The 19252-nt window shown below is 44.7% G+C and overlaps 1 protein-coding gene across 1 annotated transcript in view; it reads right to left on the bottom strand.

Moving 5' to 3' along the window:
* The window catches only part of LOC139405460 (semaphorin-5B-like), a 101065-nt gene that overhangs the window by 9815 nt on the left and 71998 nt on the right, over positions 1-19252 (bottom strand). Inside the window, exons 13-17 of the mRNA XM_071147786.1 lie at positions 18373-18557; positions 10427-10570; positions 10032-10179; positions 9561-9786; positions 7839-8078 (exon numbers count right to left, since the gene is read on the bottom strand). Coding sequence (XP_071003887.1) covers positions 7839-8078; positions 9561-9786; positions 10032-10179; positions 10427-10570; positions 18373-18557 — 943 coding nt within the window. The remainder of the gene's footprint in view (positions 1-7838; positions 8079-9560; positions 9787-10031; positions 10180-10426; positions 10571-18372; positions 18558-19252) is intronic.

The following is a 19252-nucleotide window of genomic DNA, read 5'->3' as shown; positions in this document are numbered from 1 at the left end:
TTAGTTACAAGATGACATGGCGTTATACCCTGGGTTGTCCTGAACAGAATGAGTCTGTGTTATACCCTGGGTTGTCCTGAACAGACTGAGTCTGTGTTATACCCTGGGTTGTCCTGAACAGAATGAGTCTGTGTTATACCCTGGGTTGTCCTGAACAGAATGAGTCTGTGTTATACCCTGGGTTGTCCTGAACAGAATGAGTCTGTGTTATACCCTGGGTTGTCCTGAACAGAATGAGTCTGTGTTATACCCTGGGTTGTCCTGAACAGAATGAGTCTGTGTTATACCCTGGGTTGTCCTGAACAGAATGAGCCTGTGTTATACCCTGGGTTGTCCTGAACAGAATGAGCCTGTGTTATACCCTGGGTTGTCCTGAACAGAATGAGTCTGTGTTATACCCTGGGTTGTCCTGAACAGAATGAGTCTGTGTTATACCCTGGGTTGTCCTGAACAGAATGAGTCTGTGTTATACCCTGGGTTGTCCTGAACAGAATGAGTCTGTGTTATACCCTGGGTTGTCCTGAACAGAATGAGTCTGTGTTATACCCTGGGTTGTCCTGAACAGAATGAGTCTGTGTTATACCCTGGGTTGTCCTGAACAGAATGAGTCTGTGTTATACCCTGGGTTGTCCTGAACAGAATGAGTCTGTGTTATACCCTGGGTTGTCCTGAACAGAATGAGTCTGTGTTATACCCTGGGTTGTCCTGAACAGAATGAGTCTGTGTTATACCCTGGGTTGTCCTGAACAGAATGAGTCTATGTTAGTTACAAGATGACATGGCGTTATACCCTGGGTTGTCCTGAACAGAATGAGTCTGTGTTAGTTACAAGATGACATGGTGTTATACCCTGGGTTGTCCTGAACAGAATGAGTCTATGTTATACCCTGGGTTGTCCTGAACAGAATGAGTCTGTGTTATACCCTGGGTTGTCCTGAACAGAATGAGTCTGTGTTATACCCTGGGTTGTCCTGAACAGAATGAGTCTGTGTTATACCCTGGGTTGTCCTGAACAGAATGAGTCTATGTTATACCCTGGGTTGTCCTGAACAGAATGAGTCTGTGTTATACCCTGGGTTGTCCTGAACAGAATGAGTCTGTGTTATACCCTGGGTTGTCCTGAACAGAATGAGTCTGTGTTATACCCTGGGTTGTCCTGAACAGAATGAGTCTGTGTTATACCCTGGGTTGTCCTGAACAGAATGAGTCTGTGCTATACCCTGGGTTGTCCTGAACAGAATGAGTCTGTGTTATACCCTGGGTTGTCCTGAACAGAATGAGTCTGTGTTATACCCTGGGTTGTCCTGAACAGAATGAGTCTGTGTTAGTTACATTGTCAACGTGTTCCGTGGTCCACACAGCAGAATACATTCATGACCAGTAGTGGGAAAAGTACCCAACTGTCATACTTGAGTAAAAATATCGATACCTTCAAAGAAAACAAAGTAAAAGTGAAAGTCACCCAGTAAAATACTTCTTGAGTAAAAGTCTTAAATGTACTTAAGTATCAGAAGTAAATGTAATCGCAAAAAATATAAGTCGGAAGTTTACATACACTTAGGTTGGAGTCATTAAAAATCGCTTTTCAACCACTCCACAAATTTCTTGTAAACAAACTATAGTTTTGGCAAGTTGGTTAGGACATCTACTTTGTGCATGACACAAGTAACTATTCCAACAATTGCTTACAGACAGATTATTTCACTTATAATTCGTAATTCTGTCTCCTAGAGATGAATGTACTTTGGTGGGAAAAGTGCAAATCAATCCCAGATCAACAGCAAAGGACCTTGTGAAGATGTTAGAGGAAACAGGTACAAAAGTATCTATATCCACAGTAAAACGAGTCCTATATCGACATAACCCGAAAGGCTGCTCAGCAAGGAAGAAGCCACTGCTCCAAAACCGCCATAAAAAAGCCAGACTACGGTTTGCAACTGCACAAACTAAGCATTTGTGTTTAGTGAGTCTGCCAGATCAGAGGCAGTAGGGATGACCAAGGATGTTCTCTTGAGAAGTGCATGAATTAGACCATTTTCCTGTCCTGCAAAGCATTCAAAATGTAACTAGTAATTTTGGGTGCTAAGGAAAATGTATGGAGTAAAAAGTACATTATTTTCTCTAGGAATGTATTGGAGTAAAATTAATAGTTGTCAAATATATAAATAGTAAAGTACAGATATCCCAAAAAACGACTTAAGTAGTATTTGAAAGTATTTTTACTTCAGTACTTTACACCACTGATCATGACTCCATTCTATGCTCACCAAAATGATGACCTGCTTCTCTGAATTGCCTTGTGAAAACCTAACGTATTTTATAATTTAGCTAGTCATGTTGGCAGTAGAACAAGCTTTCAAATGATGCCCATCTGACCCAGATTGTGATTTATAACGGACTGTTTTTGGAATGTGTAAACAACAGTAATTGTGTGAAGGAGGAGATGCAGGGTTGTGTTCCAAACTAAACAACAACAGTAATTGTGTGAAGGAGGAGATGCAGGGTTGTGTTCCAAACTAAACAACAACAGTAATTGTGTGAAGGAGGAGATGCAGGGTTGTGTTCCAAACAAAACAACAACAGTAATTGTGTGAAGGAGGAGATGCAGGGTTGTGTTCCAAACAAAACAACAACAGTAATTGTGTGAAGGAGGAGATGCAGGGTTGTGTTCCAAACTAAACAACAACAGTAATTGTGTGAAGGAGGAGATGCAGGGTTGTGTTCCAAACAAAACAACAACAGTAATTGTGTGAAGAAGGAGATGCAGGGTTGTGTTCCAAACAAAACAACAACAGTAATTGTGTGAAGGAGGAGATGCAGGGTTGTGTTCCAAACAAAACAACAACAGTAATTGTGTGAAGGCGGGGATGCAGGGTTGTGTTCCAAACAAAACAACAACAGTAATTGTGTGAAGGAGGAGATGCAGGGTTGTGTTCCAAACAAAACAACAACAGTAATTGTGTGAAGGAGGGATGCAGGGTTGTGTTCCAAACAAAACAACAACAGTAATTGTGTGAAGGAGGAGATGCAGGGTTGTGTTCCAAACAAAACAACAACAGTAATTGTGTGAAGGAGGGATGCAGGGTTGTGTTCCAAACAAAACAACAACAGTAATTGTGTGAAGGCGGGGATGCAGGGTTGTGTTCCAAACAAAACAACAACAGTAATTGTGTGAAGGAGGAGATGCAGGGTTGTGTTCCAAACAAAACAACAACAGTAATTGTGTGAAGGAGGGATGCAGGGTTGTGTTCCAAACAAAACAACAACAGTAATTGTGTGAAGGCGGGGATGCAGGGTTGTGTTCCAAACAAAACAACAACAGTAATTGTGTGAAGGAGGAGATGCAGGGTTGTGTTCCAAACAAAACAACAACAGTAATTGTGTGAAGGAGGGATGCAGGGTTGTGTTCCAAACTAAACAACAACCGTATTTGTGTGAAGGAGGAGATGCAGGGTTGTGTTCCAAACAAAACAACAACAGTAATTGTGTGAAGGAGGAGATGCAGGGTTGTGTTCCAAACAAAACAACAACAGTAATTGTGTGAAGGAGGAGATGCAGGGTTGTGTTCCAAACAAAACAACAACAGTAATTGTGTGAAGGAGGAGATGCAGGGTTGTGTTCCAAACTAAACAACAACAGTAATTGTGTGAAGGAGGAGATGCAGGGATGTGTTCCAAACTAAACAACAACAGTAATTGTGTGAAGGAGGAGATGCAGGGTTGTGTTCCAAACAAAACAACAACAGTAATTGTGTGAAGGAGGAGATGCAGGGTTGTGTTCCAAACAAAACAACAACAGTAATTGTGTGAAGGAGGAGATGCAGGGTTGTGTTCCAAACTAAACAACAACAGTAATTGTGTGAAGGAGGAGATGCAGGGTTGTGTTCCAAACAAAACAACAACAGTAATTGTGTGAAGGAGGAGATGCAGGGTTGTGTTCCAAACAAAACAACAACAGTAATTGTGTGAAGGAGGAGATGCAGGGTTGTGTTCCAAACAAAACAACAACAGTAATTGTGTGAAGGAGGAGATGCAGGGTTGTGTTCCAAACAAAACAACAACAGTAATTGTGTGAAGGCGGGGATGCAGGGTTGTGTTCCAAACAAAACAACAACAGTAATTGTGTGAAGGAGGAGATGCAGGGTTGTGTTCCAAACAAAACAACAACAGTAATTGTGTGAAGGAGGGATGCAGGGTTGTGTTCCAAACTAAACAACAACAGTAATTGTGTGAAGGAGGAGATGCAGGGTTGTGTTCCAAACTAAAAAACAACAGTAATTGTGTGAAGGAGGAGATGCAGGGTTGTGTTCCAAACAAAACAACAACAGTAATTGTGTGAAGGAGGAGATGCAGGGTTGTGTTCCAAACTAAACAACAACAGTAATTGTGTGAAGGAGGAGATGCAGGGTTGTGTTCCAAACAAAACAACAACAGTAATTGTGTGAAGGAGGAGATGCAGGGTTGTGTTCCAAACAAAACAACAACAGTAATTGTGTGAAGGAGGAGATGCAGGGTTGTGTTCCAAACAAAACAACAACAGTAATTGTGTGAAGGCGGGGATGCAGGGTTGTGTTCCAAACAAAACAACAACAGTAATTGTGTGAAGGAGGAGATGCAGGGTTGTGTTCCAAACAAAACAACAACAGTAATTGTGTGAAGGAGGGATGCAGGGTTGTGTTCCAAACAAAACAACAACAGTAATTGTGTGAAGGAGGAGATGCAGGGTTGTGTTCCAAACAAAACAACAACAGTAATTGTGTGAAGGAGGGATGCAGGGTTGTGTTCCAAACAAAACAACAACAGTAATTGTGTGAAGGCGGGGATGCAGGGTTGTGTTCCAAACAAAACAACAACAGTAATTGTGTGAAGGAGGAGATGCAGGGTTGTGTTCCAAACAAAACAACAACAGTAATTGTGTGAAGGAGGGATGCAGGGTTGTGTTCCAAACAAAACAACAACAGTAATTGTGTGAAGGCGGGGATGCAGGGTTGTGTTCCAAACAAAACAACAACAGTAATTGTGTGAAGGAGGAGATGCAGGGTTGTGTTCCAAACAAAACAACAACAGTAATTGTGTGAAGGAGGGATGCAGGGTTGTGTTTCAAACAAAACAACAACAGTAATTGTGTGAAGGCGGGGATGCAGGGTTGTGTTCCAAACAAAACAACAACAGTAATTGTGTGAAGGAGGAGATGCAGGGTTGTGTTCCAAACAAAACAACAACAGTAATTGTGTGAAGGAGGGATGCAGGGTTGTGTTTCAAACAAAACAACAACAGTAATTGTGTGAAGGCGGGGATGCAGGGTTGTGTTCCAAACAAAACAACAACAGTAATTGTGTGAAGGCGGGGATGCAGGGTTGTGTTCCAAACAAAACAACAACAGTAATTGTGTGAAGGAGGAGATGCAGGGTTGTGTTCCAAACAAAACAACAACAGTAATTGTGTGAAGGAGGGATGCAGGGTTGTGTTCCAAACAAAACAACAACAGTAATTGTGTGAAGGAGGGATGCAGGGTTGTGTTTCAAACAAAACAACAACAGTAATTGTGTGAAGGCGGGGATGCAGGGTTGTGTTCCAAACAAAACAACAACAGTAATTGTGTGAAGGAGGAGATGCAGGGTTGTGTTCCAAACAAAACAACAACAGTAATTGTGTGAAGGAGGGATGCAGGGTTGTGTTTCAAACAAAACAACAACAGTAATTGTGTGAAGGCGGGGATGCAGGGTTGTGTTCCAAACAAAACAACAACAGTAATTGTGTGAAGGAGGAGATGCAGGGTTGTGTTCCAAACAAAACAACAACAGTAATTGTGTGAAGGAGGGATGCAGGGTTGTGTTTCAAACAAAACAACAACAGTAATTGTGTGAAGGCGGGGATGCAGGGTTGTGTTCCAAACAAAACAACAACAGTAATTGTGTGAAGGCGGGGATGCAGGGTTGTGTTCCAAACAAAACAACAACAGTAATTGTGTGAAGGAGGAGATGCAGGGTTGTGTTCCAAACAAAACAACAACAGTAATTGTGTGAAGGAGGGATGCAGGGTTGTGTTCCAAACAAAACAACAACAGTAATTGTGTGAAGGAGGGATGCAGGGTTGTGTTTCAAACAAAACAACAACAGTAATTGTGTGAAGGCGGGGATGCAGGGTTGTGTTCCAAACAAAACAACAACAGTAATTGTGTGAAGGAGGAGATGCAGGGTTGTGTTCCAAACAAAACAACAACAGTAATTGTGTGAAGGAGGGATGCAGGGTTGTGTTCCAAACAAAACAACAACAGTAATTGTGTGAAGGAGGAGATGCAGGGTTGTGTTTCAAACAAAACAACAACAGTAATTGTGTGAAGGCGGGGATGCAGGGTTGTGTTCCAAACAAAACAACAACAGTAATTGTGTGAAGGCGGGGATGCAGGGTTGTGTTCCAAACAAAACAACAACAGTAATTGTGTGAAGGCGGGGATGCAGGGTTGTGTTCCAAACAAAACAACAACAGTAATTGTGTGAAGGCGGGGATGCAGGGTTGTGTTCCAAACAAAACAACAACAGTAATTGTGTGAAGGCGGGGATGCAGGGTTGTGTTCCAAACAAAACAACAACAGTAATTGTGTGAAGGCGGGGATGCAGGGTTGTGTTCCAAACAAAACAACAATGAGAGCTAAAAATAGTGCCTTATAGTTGATACTTCTTTGATTTTTTAAAATGTTGTTATCAACAAATGCGGCAAAAAGTACAGTAAATGTAAAATGCACATAAATTGGATTCAGTCTTGTGTCAGTCAGGTGAACTGTTGTGTCCTCAACTTTAGTAATCATTTTCCCATCATCTCCAAACCTTTCCCTTTTAATTGCTGCCATGGTTTTGCATATACTTTCCATATTTCTTCTGTAAGAAACATTTAAATTTAGCCCAATCCATAAAGAGTGTAAGGGGTTAACTATTTATCCAGATACTGAGTTTTTTTACATGTTTTCAGCACATGAAAACCAAACATTTTATTCATGTTTATTAGACCAGTTTGTTTTTCACTACAGACTTTTAAAGGCAATTCACGCTTAAGCAGCTTTTACCATGAATGCGATCTCCGAGAACGTGGGGGAAATGGCCTTTAAAAGGCTATCGTCAGCTTTGAAGGAATCCCAATCTCACTTCTACACTGCCCGTTAGGTGAATAGATCAGTACAGTATTTGAGCAGATATACAGCAGCACTGGAGTAGTCAGTGTCTTACCTGGGCAGGGCTGGGAGTTGTAGTCCTGGTACTACACTGGGGATCCACTACAGGCACTGGAGTAGTCTGTGTCTTACCTGGGCAGGGCTGGGAGTTGTAGTCCTGGTACTCCACTGGGGATCCACTACAGGCACTGGAGTAGTCTCTGTCTTACCTGGGCAGGGCTGGGAGTTGTAGTCCTGGTACTCCACTGGGGATCCACTACAGGCACTGGAGTAGTCAGTGTCTTACCTGGGCAGGGCTGGGAGTTGCAGTCCTGGTACTCCACTGGGGATCCACTACAGGCACTGGAGTAGTCTGTGTCTTACCTGGGCAGGGCTGGGAGTTGTAGTCCTGGTACTCCACTGGGGATCCACTACAGGCACTGGAGTAGTCAGTGTCTTACCTGGGCAGGGCTGGGAGTTGCAGTCCTGGTACTCCACTGGGGATCCACTACAGGCACTGGAGTAGTCAGTGTCTTACCTGGGCAGGGCTGGGAGTTGCAGTCCTGGTACTCCACTGGGGATCCACTACAGGCACTGGAGTAGTCTGTGTCTTCCCTGGGCAGGGCTGGGAGTTGCAGTCCTGGTACTCCACTGGGGATCCACTACAGGCACTGGAGTAGTCAGTGTCTTACCTGGGCAGGGCTGGGAGTTGCAGTCCTGGTACTCCACTGGGGATCCACTACAGGCACTGGGGCTGCTCTTGCCCTCGGCTGAGGCACAGGTGCGCTTGCGCGTGCGGAAGCCTTTGGAACACTCCTGGGAGCAGGTCGACCATGTCTCCCACGGCGACCACCTGGTGCCACCTGGTTGTCGGAGCAAAGGTCGACCACTACTGCCTCCTCCACTGGCCCTGACCAAGTCTTCAACCAGGGCTGAACCACAGATATACTCATACATGAGACATTACAACACAAAAGGTGATTTACAATATTATTTTAACTTCTCAAAGTCCTAAATATGTTGTTTTCCTAATGGTATGGTAGGAGAACAGCTCTGATAAACAATGGTCTTCTGTGACCTAAAGCTTGGCAATGAAATAACAGACAATGTGCTGGTTCTAAGAGTGCAGAGGCTTCCTTCCTCATTACATGGCTGTGCAGTTAGAATCTGGGCCAAACATTCAACCGTGGGGTAAAATCTGGGTTAATCGGTTCCAGATGAACTCTTTGAAAAGTGGAAGAAAAGCAACACGTCACCTAAATTATGGAAATGACTTCAATAATGAATTGAAAGCTTTTTATTTTCTGTGTGGTTTGAAACCAGGGCAGCAGTAATATTTCATACTGCCCATGTTACTGTGAGGCCAGATGTCTCCTCTTGAGTCTAGACAGCGCCTCCGTGACACAGTGTTTAGGCCCGGGGACAGCCTGTGACATGGTGTTTAGGCCCGGTGACAGCCTGTGACATTGTGTTTAGGCCCAGTGACAGCCTGTGACATGGTGTTTAGGCCCAGTGACAGCCTGTGACATTGTGTTTAGGCCCAGTGACAGCCTGTGACACAGTGTTTAGGCCTGGTGACAGCCTGTGACATGGTGTTTAGGCCCAGTGACAGCCTGTGACATTGTGTTTAGGCCCAGTGACAGCCTGTGACATGGTGTTTAGGCCCAGTGACAGCCTGTGACATTGTGTTTAGGCCCAGTGACAGCCTGTGACATTGTGTTTAGGCCCGGGGACAGCCTGTGACATGGTGTTTAGGCCCAGTGACAGCCTGTGACATGGTGTTTAGGCCCAGTGACAGCCTGTGACATGGTGTTTAGGCCCAGTGACAGCCTGTGACATGGTGTTTAGGCCTGGTGACAGCCTGTGACATGGTGTTTAGGCCCGGTGACAGTCTGTGACATTGTGTTTAGGCCCAGTGACAGCCTGTGACATGGTGTTTAGGCCTGGTGACAGCCTGTGACATGGTGTTTAGGCCCGGTGACAGCCTGTGACATGGTGTTTAGGCCCAGTGACAGTCTGTGACATTGTGTTTAGGCCCAGTGACAGCCTGTGACATTGTGTTTAGGCCCGGTGACAGCCTGTGACATGGTGTTTAGGCCCGGTGACCACGCGGTTGCTCTGTAATCTGCAAATCGTCGCAAACACATCCTCTCTATAAGACTTCCTTTACATGGAGCCTGTCTTAAATATGCACACACACACACACACCCTTCTCCCCCGTCTAGTTACTGTCAGCAGGAGAGGCGTTCTGCCTGCCTGTCTGACCTTTAAATCAATGAGAGGCTGTAGACTGTGACACCTACCCCACCCCAGGGAGCCTGTCACTGGGTACGACCGCCCAGATCGTCTCGCCCCAGTGAGCACAGCATGGGTCATCCCAGCTGGCCGGTTAAGTGGGACGGCCTCAGACTTACCTTCAGTGTCACAGGCGGCGGTGCCGTCGTTGGGGCAGACGCGGGTCTCCACCTTCTTCTTGCCCAGCTGCAGCTGATGAGGGTCTGGAAGGAGGGCCCTGCAGGTGTAGCGGGTCCTCTGCTCCTGGCGGGCCCCGTCCTGGGTCACATTCACCGGCATCCAGGGGGTCCAGGGGGTGTTGCGACGGACCTCCGGACACGCCTCCAGGTTGCAGGTCTTGTACTCCTAAGGGAGTGTGTTTTAGGGAAGAGGAGAGAGAATTGAAGGATGTAGGAAAAGGAGACAGGATATGTCAGCTTCAACCTGACTGTTCATCCTCAGGCTATGATAAATGAATAATGAAAGATGCCATTCACTAGATCAAATAAGGGTGTTATCTGTGAGAAAGTTGTAGTAAAGGATGCCTTTGGGTGTGTGTGTGTGTGTGTGTGTGTGTGTGTGTGTGTGTGTGTGTGTGTGTGTGTGTGTACCAGAGCACATCCTGGGCAGGTGTTCCCCTTCTCACAGCTCCTGACCCGGGAATGGACCCCTCCTCCACACTCTGCACTGCACTGAGACCAGGAGCCCCAAGACGACCAGAACACAGGCAGGGGACATGGGCTCTTCTCATTGCACAGCCTACACACACACACACACACACAAACACACGGTAAACCTGCAGTCCTACTCTTTATGCCTGGTGGTCTCTGCATTGCAACGCTGAACGAGGGTCTCCTGCAACGCCACAAGAAAACCTGACAATGTGAGCCTGACTGAATGTGAACCTGACTGAATGTGAACCTGACTGAATGTGAACCTGACTGAATATGAACCTGACTGAAGGTGAACCTGACTGTATGTACTGCTTTGAGTCCCTCTGTCTCACCTCTCGTCTCGGCCTTGTCCCACACAGACACGCCCCCCATGCCGGGGTGAGGGGTTGTTGCAGGAGCGCTGGCGCACCTCGTACCCGATGCCACAGCTGGTGCTGCACTGACCCCAGGTGGACCAGGGGGTCCAGCCTCCGTTTCTAGAGGAGACAGAGAGACATAGAGACAGACAGAGACAGAGAGAGACGGACAGAGACATAGAGACAGAGAGAGACGGACAGAGACAGAGAGAGACAGAGAGAGAGAGAGAGAGAGAGAGAGAGAGAGAGAGAGAGAGAGAGAGAGAGAGAGAGAGAGAGAGTATATTTTCATAGAGGACAAAGGAAATCCTTCCACCTCAAAGAACTTGAGGTACGAACAAATTTCATGTTCCAGAGAAAATGTAAAAGATCGGTGAAGAATCCAGCTACGAACTGGTCCGTTTGTCACAACTTGGGGAAGCTCATGGGAGACGGTGTGGCCACATTACCATAACGCTGTTTATATAATAGCCTCAGATATGAGGTTTACATCTTTTATTTTATTTAATTTCACCTTTATTTAACCAGGTAGGCAAGTTGAGAACAAGTTCTCATTTACAATTGCGACCTGGCCAAGATAAAGCAAAGCAATTCGACACATACAACACAGAGTTACACATGGAGTAAAACAAACATACAGCCAATAATACAGTAGAAAGATAAGTCTATATACGATGTGAGCAAATGAGGTGAGATAAGGGAGGTAAAGGCAAAAGAAAGGCCATGGTGGCAAAGTAAATACAATATAGCAAGTAAAACACTGGAATGGTAGATTTGCAGTGGAAGAATGTGCAAAGTAGAAATAAAAACAATGGGGTGCAAAATAAATAAATAAAATAAATAAATACAGTAGGGAAAGAGGTAGTTGTTAGGGCTAAATTATAGATGGGCTATGTACAGGTGCAGTAATTTGTGAGCTGCTCTGACAGCTGGTGCTTGAAGCTAGTGATGGAGATAAGTGTTTCCAGTTTCAGATACTTTTTTATGTTCGTTCCAGTCATTGGCAGCAGAGAACTGGAAGGAGAGGCGGGCAAAGGAAGAATTGGTTTTGGGGGTGACCTGCTGGAGCGCGTGCTACAGATGGGTGATGCTATGGTGACCAGCGAGCTGAGATAAGGGGGGACTTTACCTAGCAGGGTCTTGTAGATGACATGGAGCCAGTGGGTTTGGCGACGAGTATGAAGCGAGGGCCAGCCAACGAGAGCGTACAGGTCGCAATGGTGGGTAGTATATGGGGCTTTGGTGACAAAATGGATGGCACTGTGATATACTGCATCCAATTTGTTGAGTAGGGTATTGGAGGCTATTTTGTAAATGACATCGCCGAAGTCGAGGATTGGTAGGATGGTCAGTTTTACAAGGGTATGTTTGGCAGCATGAGTGAAGGATGCTTTGTTGCGAAATAGGAAGCCAATTCTAGATTTAACTTTGGATTGGAGATGTTTGATGTGGGTCTGGAAGGAGAGTTTACAGTCTAACCAGACACCTAGGTATTTGTAGTTGTCCACGTATTCTAAGTCAGAGCCGTCCAGAGTAGTGATGTTGGACAGGCGGGCAGGTGCAGGCAGCGATCGGTTGAAGAGCATGCATTTAGTTTTACTTGTATTTAAGAGCAATTGGAGGCTACGGAAGGAGAGTTGTATGGCATTGAAGTTTGCCTGGAGGGTTGTTAATTAACACAGTGTCCAAAGAAGGGCCAGAAGTATACAGAATGGTGTTGTCTGCGTAGAGGTGGATCAGAGACTCACCAGCAGCAAGAGCGACATCATTGATGTATACAGAGAAAAGAGTTGGTTCAAGAATTGAACCCTGTGGCACCCCCATAGAGACTGCCAGAGGTCCGGACAACAGACCCTCCGATTTGACACACTGAACTCTATCAGAGAAGTAGTTGGTGAACCAGGCGAGGCAATCATTTGAGAAACCAAGGCTGTCGAGTCTGCCGATGAGGATGTTGGGATTGACAGAGTCAAAAGCCTTGGCCAGATTAATGAATACGGCTGCACAGTATTGTTTCTTATCGATGGCGGTTATGATATCGTTTAGGACCTTGAGCGTGGCTGAGGTGCACCCATGACCAGCTCTGAAACCAGATTGCATAGCAGAGAGGGTATGGTGAGATTCGAAATGGTCGGTAATCTGTTTGTTGACTTGGCTTTCGAAGACCTTAGAAAGGCAGGGCAGGATAGATATAGGTCTGTAGCATTTTGGGTCAAGAGTGTCACCCCCTTTGAAGAGGGGGATGACCGCAGCTGCTGCTCCCTGAAAAGCTGCATATCACGGGGGCTGTTCGATACTAATGCAGAACGCCATAGGATGTTTTTGTGTTGGTTAAGAGCAGTCAGGTCTGGGAAAAACCGAGGGCTATATCTGTTAGTACATCTAATTGTTGTATAAGATGAATGAGTGAGTCTGATACTGTTTACACAATGTTACGATGTGATTTTGGACTGTTTAATGAAGGAAAACTCAAAAAGGATTTGGATTTGAACTAAATCAGAGGACCGCCCCTGAGCCCAGTTAAGGTCAGACCTCCTGGGACAGCCCATTCCGAATAAAACCCCCACTCGGGTTTTCGATCAGCGGTGGCTAATGGGGAAAAGTAGTAGGACAAAGGGGAAGGTGGTAGGAGAGAGGGGAAAGTGGTAGGAGAGAGGGGAAGGTGGTAGGAGAGAGGGGAAGGTGGTAGGAGAGAGGGGAAGGTGGTATGAGAGAGGGGAAAGTGGTAGGATAGAGGGGAAGGTGGTAGGACAAAGGGGAAGGTGGTAGGAGAGAGGGGAAGGTGGTAGGAGAGAGGGGAAAGTGGTAGGATAGAGGGGAAGGTGGTAGGAGAAAGGGGATGGTGGTAGGATAGAGGGGAAAGTGGTAGGAGATGGGGGAAGGTGGTAGGAGAGAGGGGAAGGTGTGTAAAGAATTACGAGATGGCTAAAGGTTGCAGAACATGTTTTTCTCCATTAGGAAGACAAAGGTTGTAGACCATGTTTTTCTCCATTAGGAGGACAAAGGTTGTAGACCATTGCTGAATCTTTTAACCATACCACGTGGTTAAACTCTTAGACTATCGATACCAACAGAATAAGAACAAGTCTTTGATATTAATTACTAGTCTGCAGCTAGGAATTCGGTATCATTGAACGCGAAGAACGACAACCACCAAAACATGCCTCCTATAACGAATGTCACTCTGAACAATCCCCTCTAACCACAACCGAGAGAGAGAGAGAGAGAGACGGACAATTCTACAAAATAAATGAACTTTTCACCAGCGATCAAGACGACACACTGAGAGGAAATATATATATTGATTGCAATTGTTCCCGAATGAGTGAGCGTTCATGTGTAAAGGATTATAATTTCAATTGTTATAATTATTAACTGTAGTGACTTCTTAGTCGACCCCCACTTCCCCTTTTGTCTAACAAGCAGCAATGCCGGTTTAGCCCACTAGGGCACATTCTCATTTCATTTCATGCAACCACATTTACCTTGTTTGTTTATGCATTTCTGTGAATGACTTAGTTAGTAATAAATCAATTATTTAAGACAATTGATGTATGGATGACTCATAGTGAAGACTGGGTTCGTGCAGATAACCAACAATTTACGACGTTTGGAATGAGACTAACGTGAGGTAAAGTAAATATTTCATTAATTCGAAGACTAATTGATCAGATAAAATATCTGAAAAGTTATTTTAGGAAATTATAACTTTGTAATCTGAATATTTTTCCTTGGTGCCCCGACTTCCTAGTTAATTAGTTACGTGATTAATCAGTAATCTGTAATAACTCATTACAGAGAATCTTTGATAAAAAACAATCAGTCTTCAGTTAATGATAGTAAAGACACTTCACACAGCCTTGTCTATTGTAAACTCTAATAGCCTAGTCTATTGTAAACTCTAATAGCCTAGTCTATTGTAAACTCTAATAGCCTTGTCTATTGTAAACTCTAATAGCCTAGTCTATTGTAAACTCTAATAGCCTAGTCTATTGTAAACTCTAATAGCCTAGTCTATTGTAAACTCTAATAGCCTAGTCTATTGTAAACTCTAATAGCCTAGTCTATTGTAAACTCTAATAGCCTAGTCTATTGTAAACTCTAATAGCCTAGTCTATTGTAAACTCTAATAGCCTAGTCTATTGTAAACTCTAACAGCCTAGTCTATTGTAAACTCTAATAGCCTAGTCTATTGTAAACTCTAACAGCCTAGTCTATTGTAAACTCTAACATCCTAGTCTATTGTAAACTCTAACAGCCTAGTCTATTGTAAACTCTAACAGCCTTGTCTATTGTAAACTCTAATAGCCTTGTCTATTGTAAACTCTACCAGCCTAGTCTATTGTAAACTCTAACAGCCTAGTCTATTGTAAACTCTAATAGCCTAGTCTATTGTAAACTCTAACAGCCTAGTCTATTGTAAACTCTAACAGCCTAGTCTATTGTAAACTCTAACAGCCTAGTCTATTGTAAACTCTAACAGCCTTGTCTATTGTAAACTCTAATAGCCTTGTCTATTGTAAACTCTAACAGCCTAGTCTATTGTAAACTCTAACAGCCTAGTCTATTGTAAACTCTAATAGCCTAGTCTATTGTAAACTCTAATAGCCTTGTCTATTGTAAACTCTAATAGCCTAGTCTATTGTAAACTCTAATAGCCTAGTCTATTGTAAACTCTAATAGCCTAGTCTATTGTAAACTCTAACAGCCTAGTCTATTGTAAACTCTAATAGCCTAGTCTATTGTAAACTCTAATAGCCTAGTCTATTGTAAACTCTAATAGCCTAGTCTATTGTAAACTCTCTGAAAGCAGAAGAATAGAAGAACAGAACAAACATTGCTGAGGCAACGTGTGCTTGTCTGGGAAGCTGACTGGGCTGAGGCAACGTGTGCTTGTCTGGGAAGCTGACTGGGCTGAGGCAACGTGTGCTTGTCTGGTAAGCTGACTGGGCTGAGGCAACGTGTGCTTGTCTGGGAAGCTGACTGGGCTGAGGCATTAAAAAATCCACCTAATGTGTTTAAGTGCTTCAGGCCGGTGGAGCTTCCCTTCTAATCAAATTGGTGCTTCCTGTAAAAGACAATTTAATTTCAGCAGCTCTCTCTCCTGCATAGTAACACAGTCAAGTAAGCAACAGGAAGCCACCAGTGAAGACCGTAATCTCTCTAATAACACACACACACAAACGCACCCAATTTATAGAGTCCGATTCAAAATCTTATTTCCCTTAACCTAACCCTATCTCTCAACCCTAATCCTAACCCCTAACCCCTAACCCTAATTCTAATCCTAACCCAAAGCCTAAAATAGCCTTTCATTGTGGGGACTGGCAAAATGTCCCCACTTGTCTTAATTTTCCTTGTTTTACTATCCTTGTGAGAACTTCTGGTCCCCATAAGGATAGTAAAGCCACACACACACACACACACACACACACACACACACACACACACACATAGACGTGCTATACTGAGAGGTGGCAGTCCTTCGGTTTTCAACTCACTCTCTAGATAAATCCAATCTCTTTTGCCTAATGAGGGAAACCTCTAATAATAGAGGGCAAGGGAGTCCTTGAGTTTCCTCTGAGAACATGTCAACACTGTCTGGTAGTTGGACTCTGCTGCTGGTCTGATTCTACTACTTGAGTTTCCTCTGAGAAATGTCAACACTGTCTGGTAGTTGGACTCTGCTGCTGGTCTGATTCTACTACTTGAGTTTCCTCTGAGAACATGTCAACACTGTCTGGTAGTTGGACTCTGCTGCTGGTCTGATTCTACTACTTGAGTTTCCTCTGAGAACATGTCAACACTGTCTGGTAGTTGGACTCTGCTGCTGGTCTGATTCTACTACTTGAGTTTCCTCTGAGAACATGTCAACACTGTCTGGTAGTTGGACTCTGCTGCTGGTCTGATTCTACTACTTGAGTTTCCTCTGAGAACATGTCAACACTGTCTGGTAGTTGGACTCTGCTGCTGGTCTGATTCTACTACTTGAGTTTCCTCTGAGAACATGTCAACACTGTCTGGTAGTTGGACTCTGCTGCTGGTCTGATTCTACTACTTGAGTTTCCTCTGAGAAATGTCAACACTGTCTGGTAGTTGGACTCTGCTGCTGGTCTGATTCTACTACTTGAGTTTCCTCTGAGAAATGTCAACACTGTCTGGTAGTTGGACTCTGCTGCTGGTCTGATTCTACTACTTGAGTTTCCTCTGAGAAATGTCAACACTGTCTGGTAGTTGGACTCTGCTGCTGGTCTGATTCTACTACTTGAGTTTCCTCTGAGAACATGTCAACACTGTCTGGTAGTTGGACTCTGCTGCTGGTCTGATTCTACTACTTGAGTTTCCTCTGAGGACATGTCAACACTGTCTGGTAGTTGGACTCTGCTGCTGGTCTGATTCTACTACTTGAGTTTCCTCTGAGAACATGTCAACACTGTCTGGTAGTTGGACTCTGCTGCTGGTCTGATTCTACTACTTGAGTTTCCTCTGAGAACATGTCAACACTGTCTGGTAGTTGGACTCTGCTGCTGGTCTGATTCTACTACTTGAGTTTCCTCTGAGAAATGTCAACACTGTCTGGTAGTTGGACTCTGCTGCTGGTCTGATTCTACTACTTGAGTTTCCTCTGAGAACATGTCAACACTGTCTGGTAGTTGGACTCTGCTGCTGGTCTGATTCTACTACTTGAGTTTCCTCTGAGAACATGTCAACACTGTCTGGTAGTTGGACTCTGCTGCTGGTCTGATTCTACTACTTGAGTTTCCTCTGAGAACATGTCAACACTGTCTGGTAGTTGGACTCTGCTGCTGGTCTGATTCTACTACTTGAGTTTCCTCTGAGAAATGTCAACACTGTCTGGTAGTTGGACTCTGCTGCTGGTCTGATTCTACTACTTGAGTTTCCTCTGAGAAATGTCAACACTGTCTGGTAGTTGGACTCTGCTGCTGGTCTGATTCTACTACTTGAGTTTCCTCTGAGAAATGTCAGCACTGTCTGGTAGTTGGACTCTGCTGCTGGTCTGATTCTACTACTTGAGTTTCCTCTGAGAACATGTCAACACTGTCTGGTAGTTGGACTCTGCTGCTGGTCTGATTCTACTACTTGAGTTTCCTCTGAGAACATGTCAACACTGTCTGGTAGTTGGACTCTGCTGCTGGTCTGATTCTACTACTTGAGTTTCCTCTGAGAACATGTCAACACTGTCTGGTAGTTGGACTCTGCTGCTGGTCTGATTCTACTACTTGAGTTTCCTCTGAGAACATGTCAACACTGTCTGGTAGTTGGACTCTGCTGCTGGTCTGATTCTACTACTTGAGTTTCCTCTGAGAAATGTCAACACTGTCTGGTAGTTGGACTCTGCTGCTGGTCTGATTCTACTACTTGAGTTTCCTCTGAGAACATGTCAACACTGTCTGGTAGTTGGACTCTGCTGCTGGTCTGATTCTACTACTTGAGTTTCCTCTGAGAACATGTCAACACTGTCTGGTAGTTGGAAGTCTAATGTAAACTCTCTGAAAGCAGAAGAATAGAACTCATCAAGAATAGAACAAACATTGCTGAGTCTACGTGTGCTTGTCTGCTGCTGGTCTGAAGTCTCATGCTACTACTTGTCTTTGTCTAGAGATCCATTTAAGGTCAACATGTACTATACCTTCTGTCAAATATACTGACAGTTTGTTAACATGCTGGAAACATAGAATGAGAGCGGACTCAAACGCGCGTCAGCCCAACTGGAACAAAAAACGGGAATCAGGTGCTCAAATGAGGGACTTGATAATCCCCAAAAGCTCCAGGAAACATACTCTGACTCTGCTGACGGTCATGACTATTCCACTTTTGGGAAGTCAGTAACTGTTATGATGTTTGGTACTGAATGATGAATAGTAGACTGTAGCATCCCTTGTCTTCTTCCTCTACAGTACCTGGAACAGTTGGCCACCTGGATGGTGGGGCCCTTGCAGTTGGAGCCTCCACACTGAGGGACTGGACTGTTACAAGAGCGTGAGCGACACGCGCAACTGGTGCTGGCTCCCTCCCTGTCGTCATGGTTACAGGGTTGCCATGGCGCCCAGGGGCTGAAGCCACCGTCCTGGGTCAGGTTCCTTACCTGTGAGCGGGCAGGAGTTCAGCATCAGAAGGGACCAATCAGAGATTGGGTCAGAATGGTGGCTAATGGGGAAAAGTGGTAGGACAAAGGGGAAGGGTAGGAGAGAGGGGAAAGTGGTAGGAGAGAGTGGAAGGTGGTAGGAGAGAGGGGAAGGTGGTAGGAGAGAGGGGAAAGTGGTAGGATAGAGGGGAAGGTGGTAGGACAAAGGGGAAGGTGGTAGAAGAGAGGGGAAGGTGGTAGGAGAGAGGAGAAAGTGGTAGGATAGAGGGGAAGGTGGTAGGAGAGAGGGGAAGGTGGTAGGAGAGAGGGGAAGGTGGTAGGAGAGAGGGGAAAGTGGTAGGATAGAGGGGAAGGTGGTAGGACAAAGGGGAAGGTGGTAGAAGAGAGGGGAAGGTGGTAGGAGAGAGGAGAAAGTGGTAGGATAGAGGGGAAGGTGGTAGGAGAGAGGGGAAGGTGGTAGGAGAGAGGGGAAGGTTGTAGGAGAGAGGGGAAGGTGTGTGGGGAAAGTAAATTAATGTGTGTGTGTGTGTGTGTGTGTGTGTGTGTGTGTGTGTGTGTGTGTGTGTGTGTGTGTGTTTGTTTGTTTGTTTGTTTGCTTGTTTGTTTGTTTGTTTGTTTTCCAACATTATCAGGACACACTAACATTTTACCTGAATGCTATTTTAAGCTTAAAGGTTAGATTCAGGCTTTTGGTG

The sequence above is a fragment of the Oncorhynchus clarkii genome, unplaced genomic scaffold (assembly GCF_045791955.1).
Source record: "Oncorhynchus clarkii lewisi isolate Uvic-CL-2024 unplaced genomic scaffold, UVic_Ocla_1.0 unplaced_contig_817_pilon_pilon, whole genome shotgun sequence".
NCBI lineage: Eukaryota > Metazoa > Chordata > Actinopteri > Salmoniformes > Salmonidae > Oncorhynchus > Oncorhynchus clarkii.
Note: the sequence above shows the minus strand (reverse complement) of the source record. Positions and strands in the feature narration are given on the sequence as shown.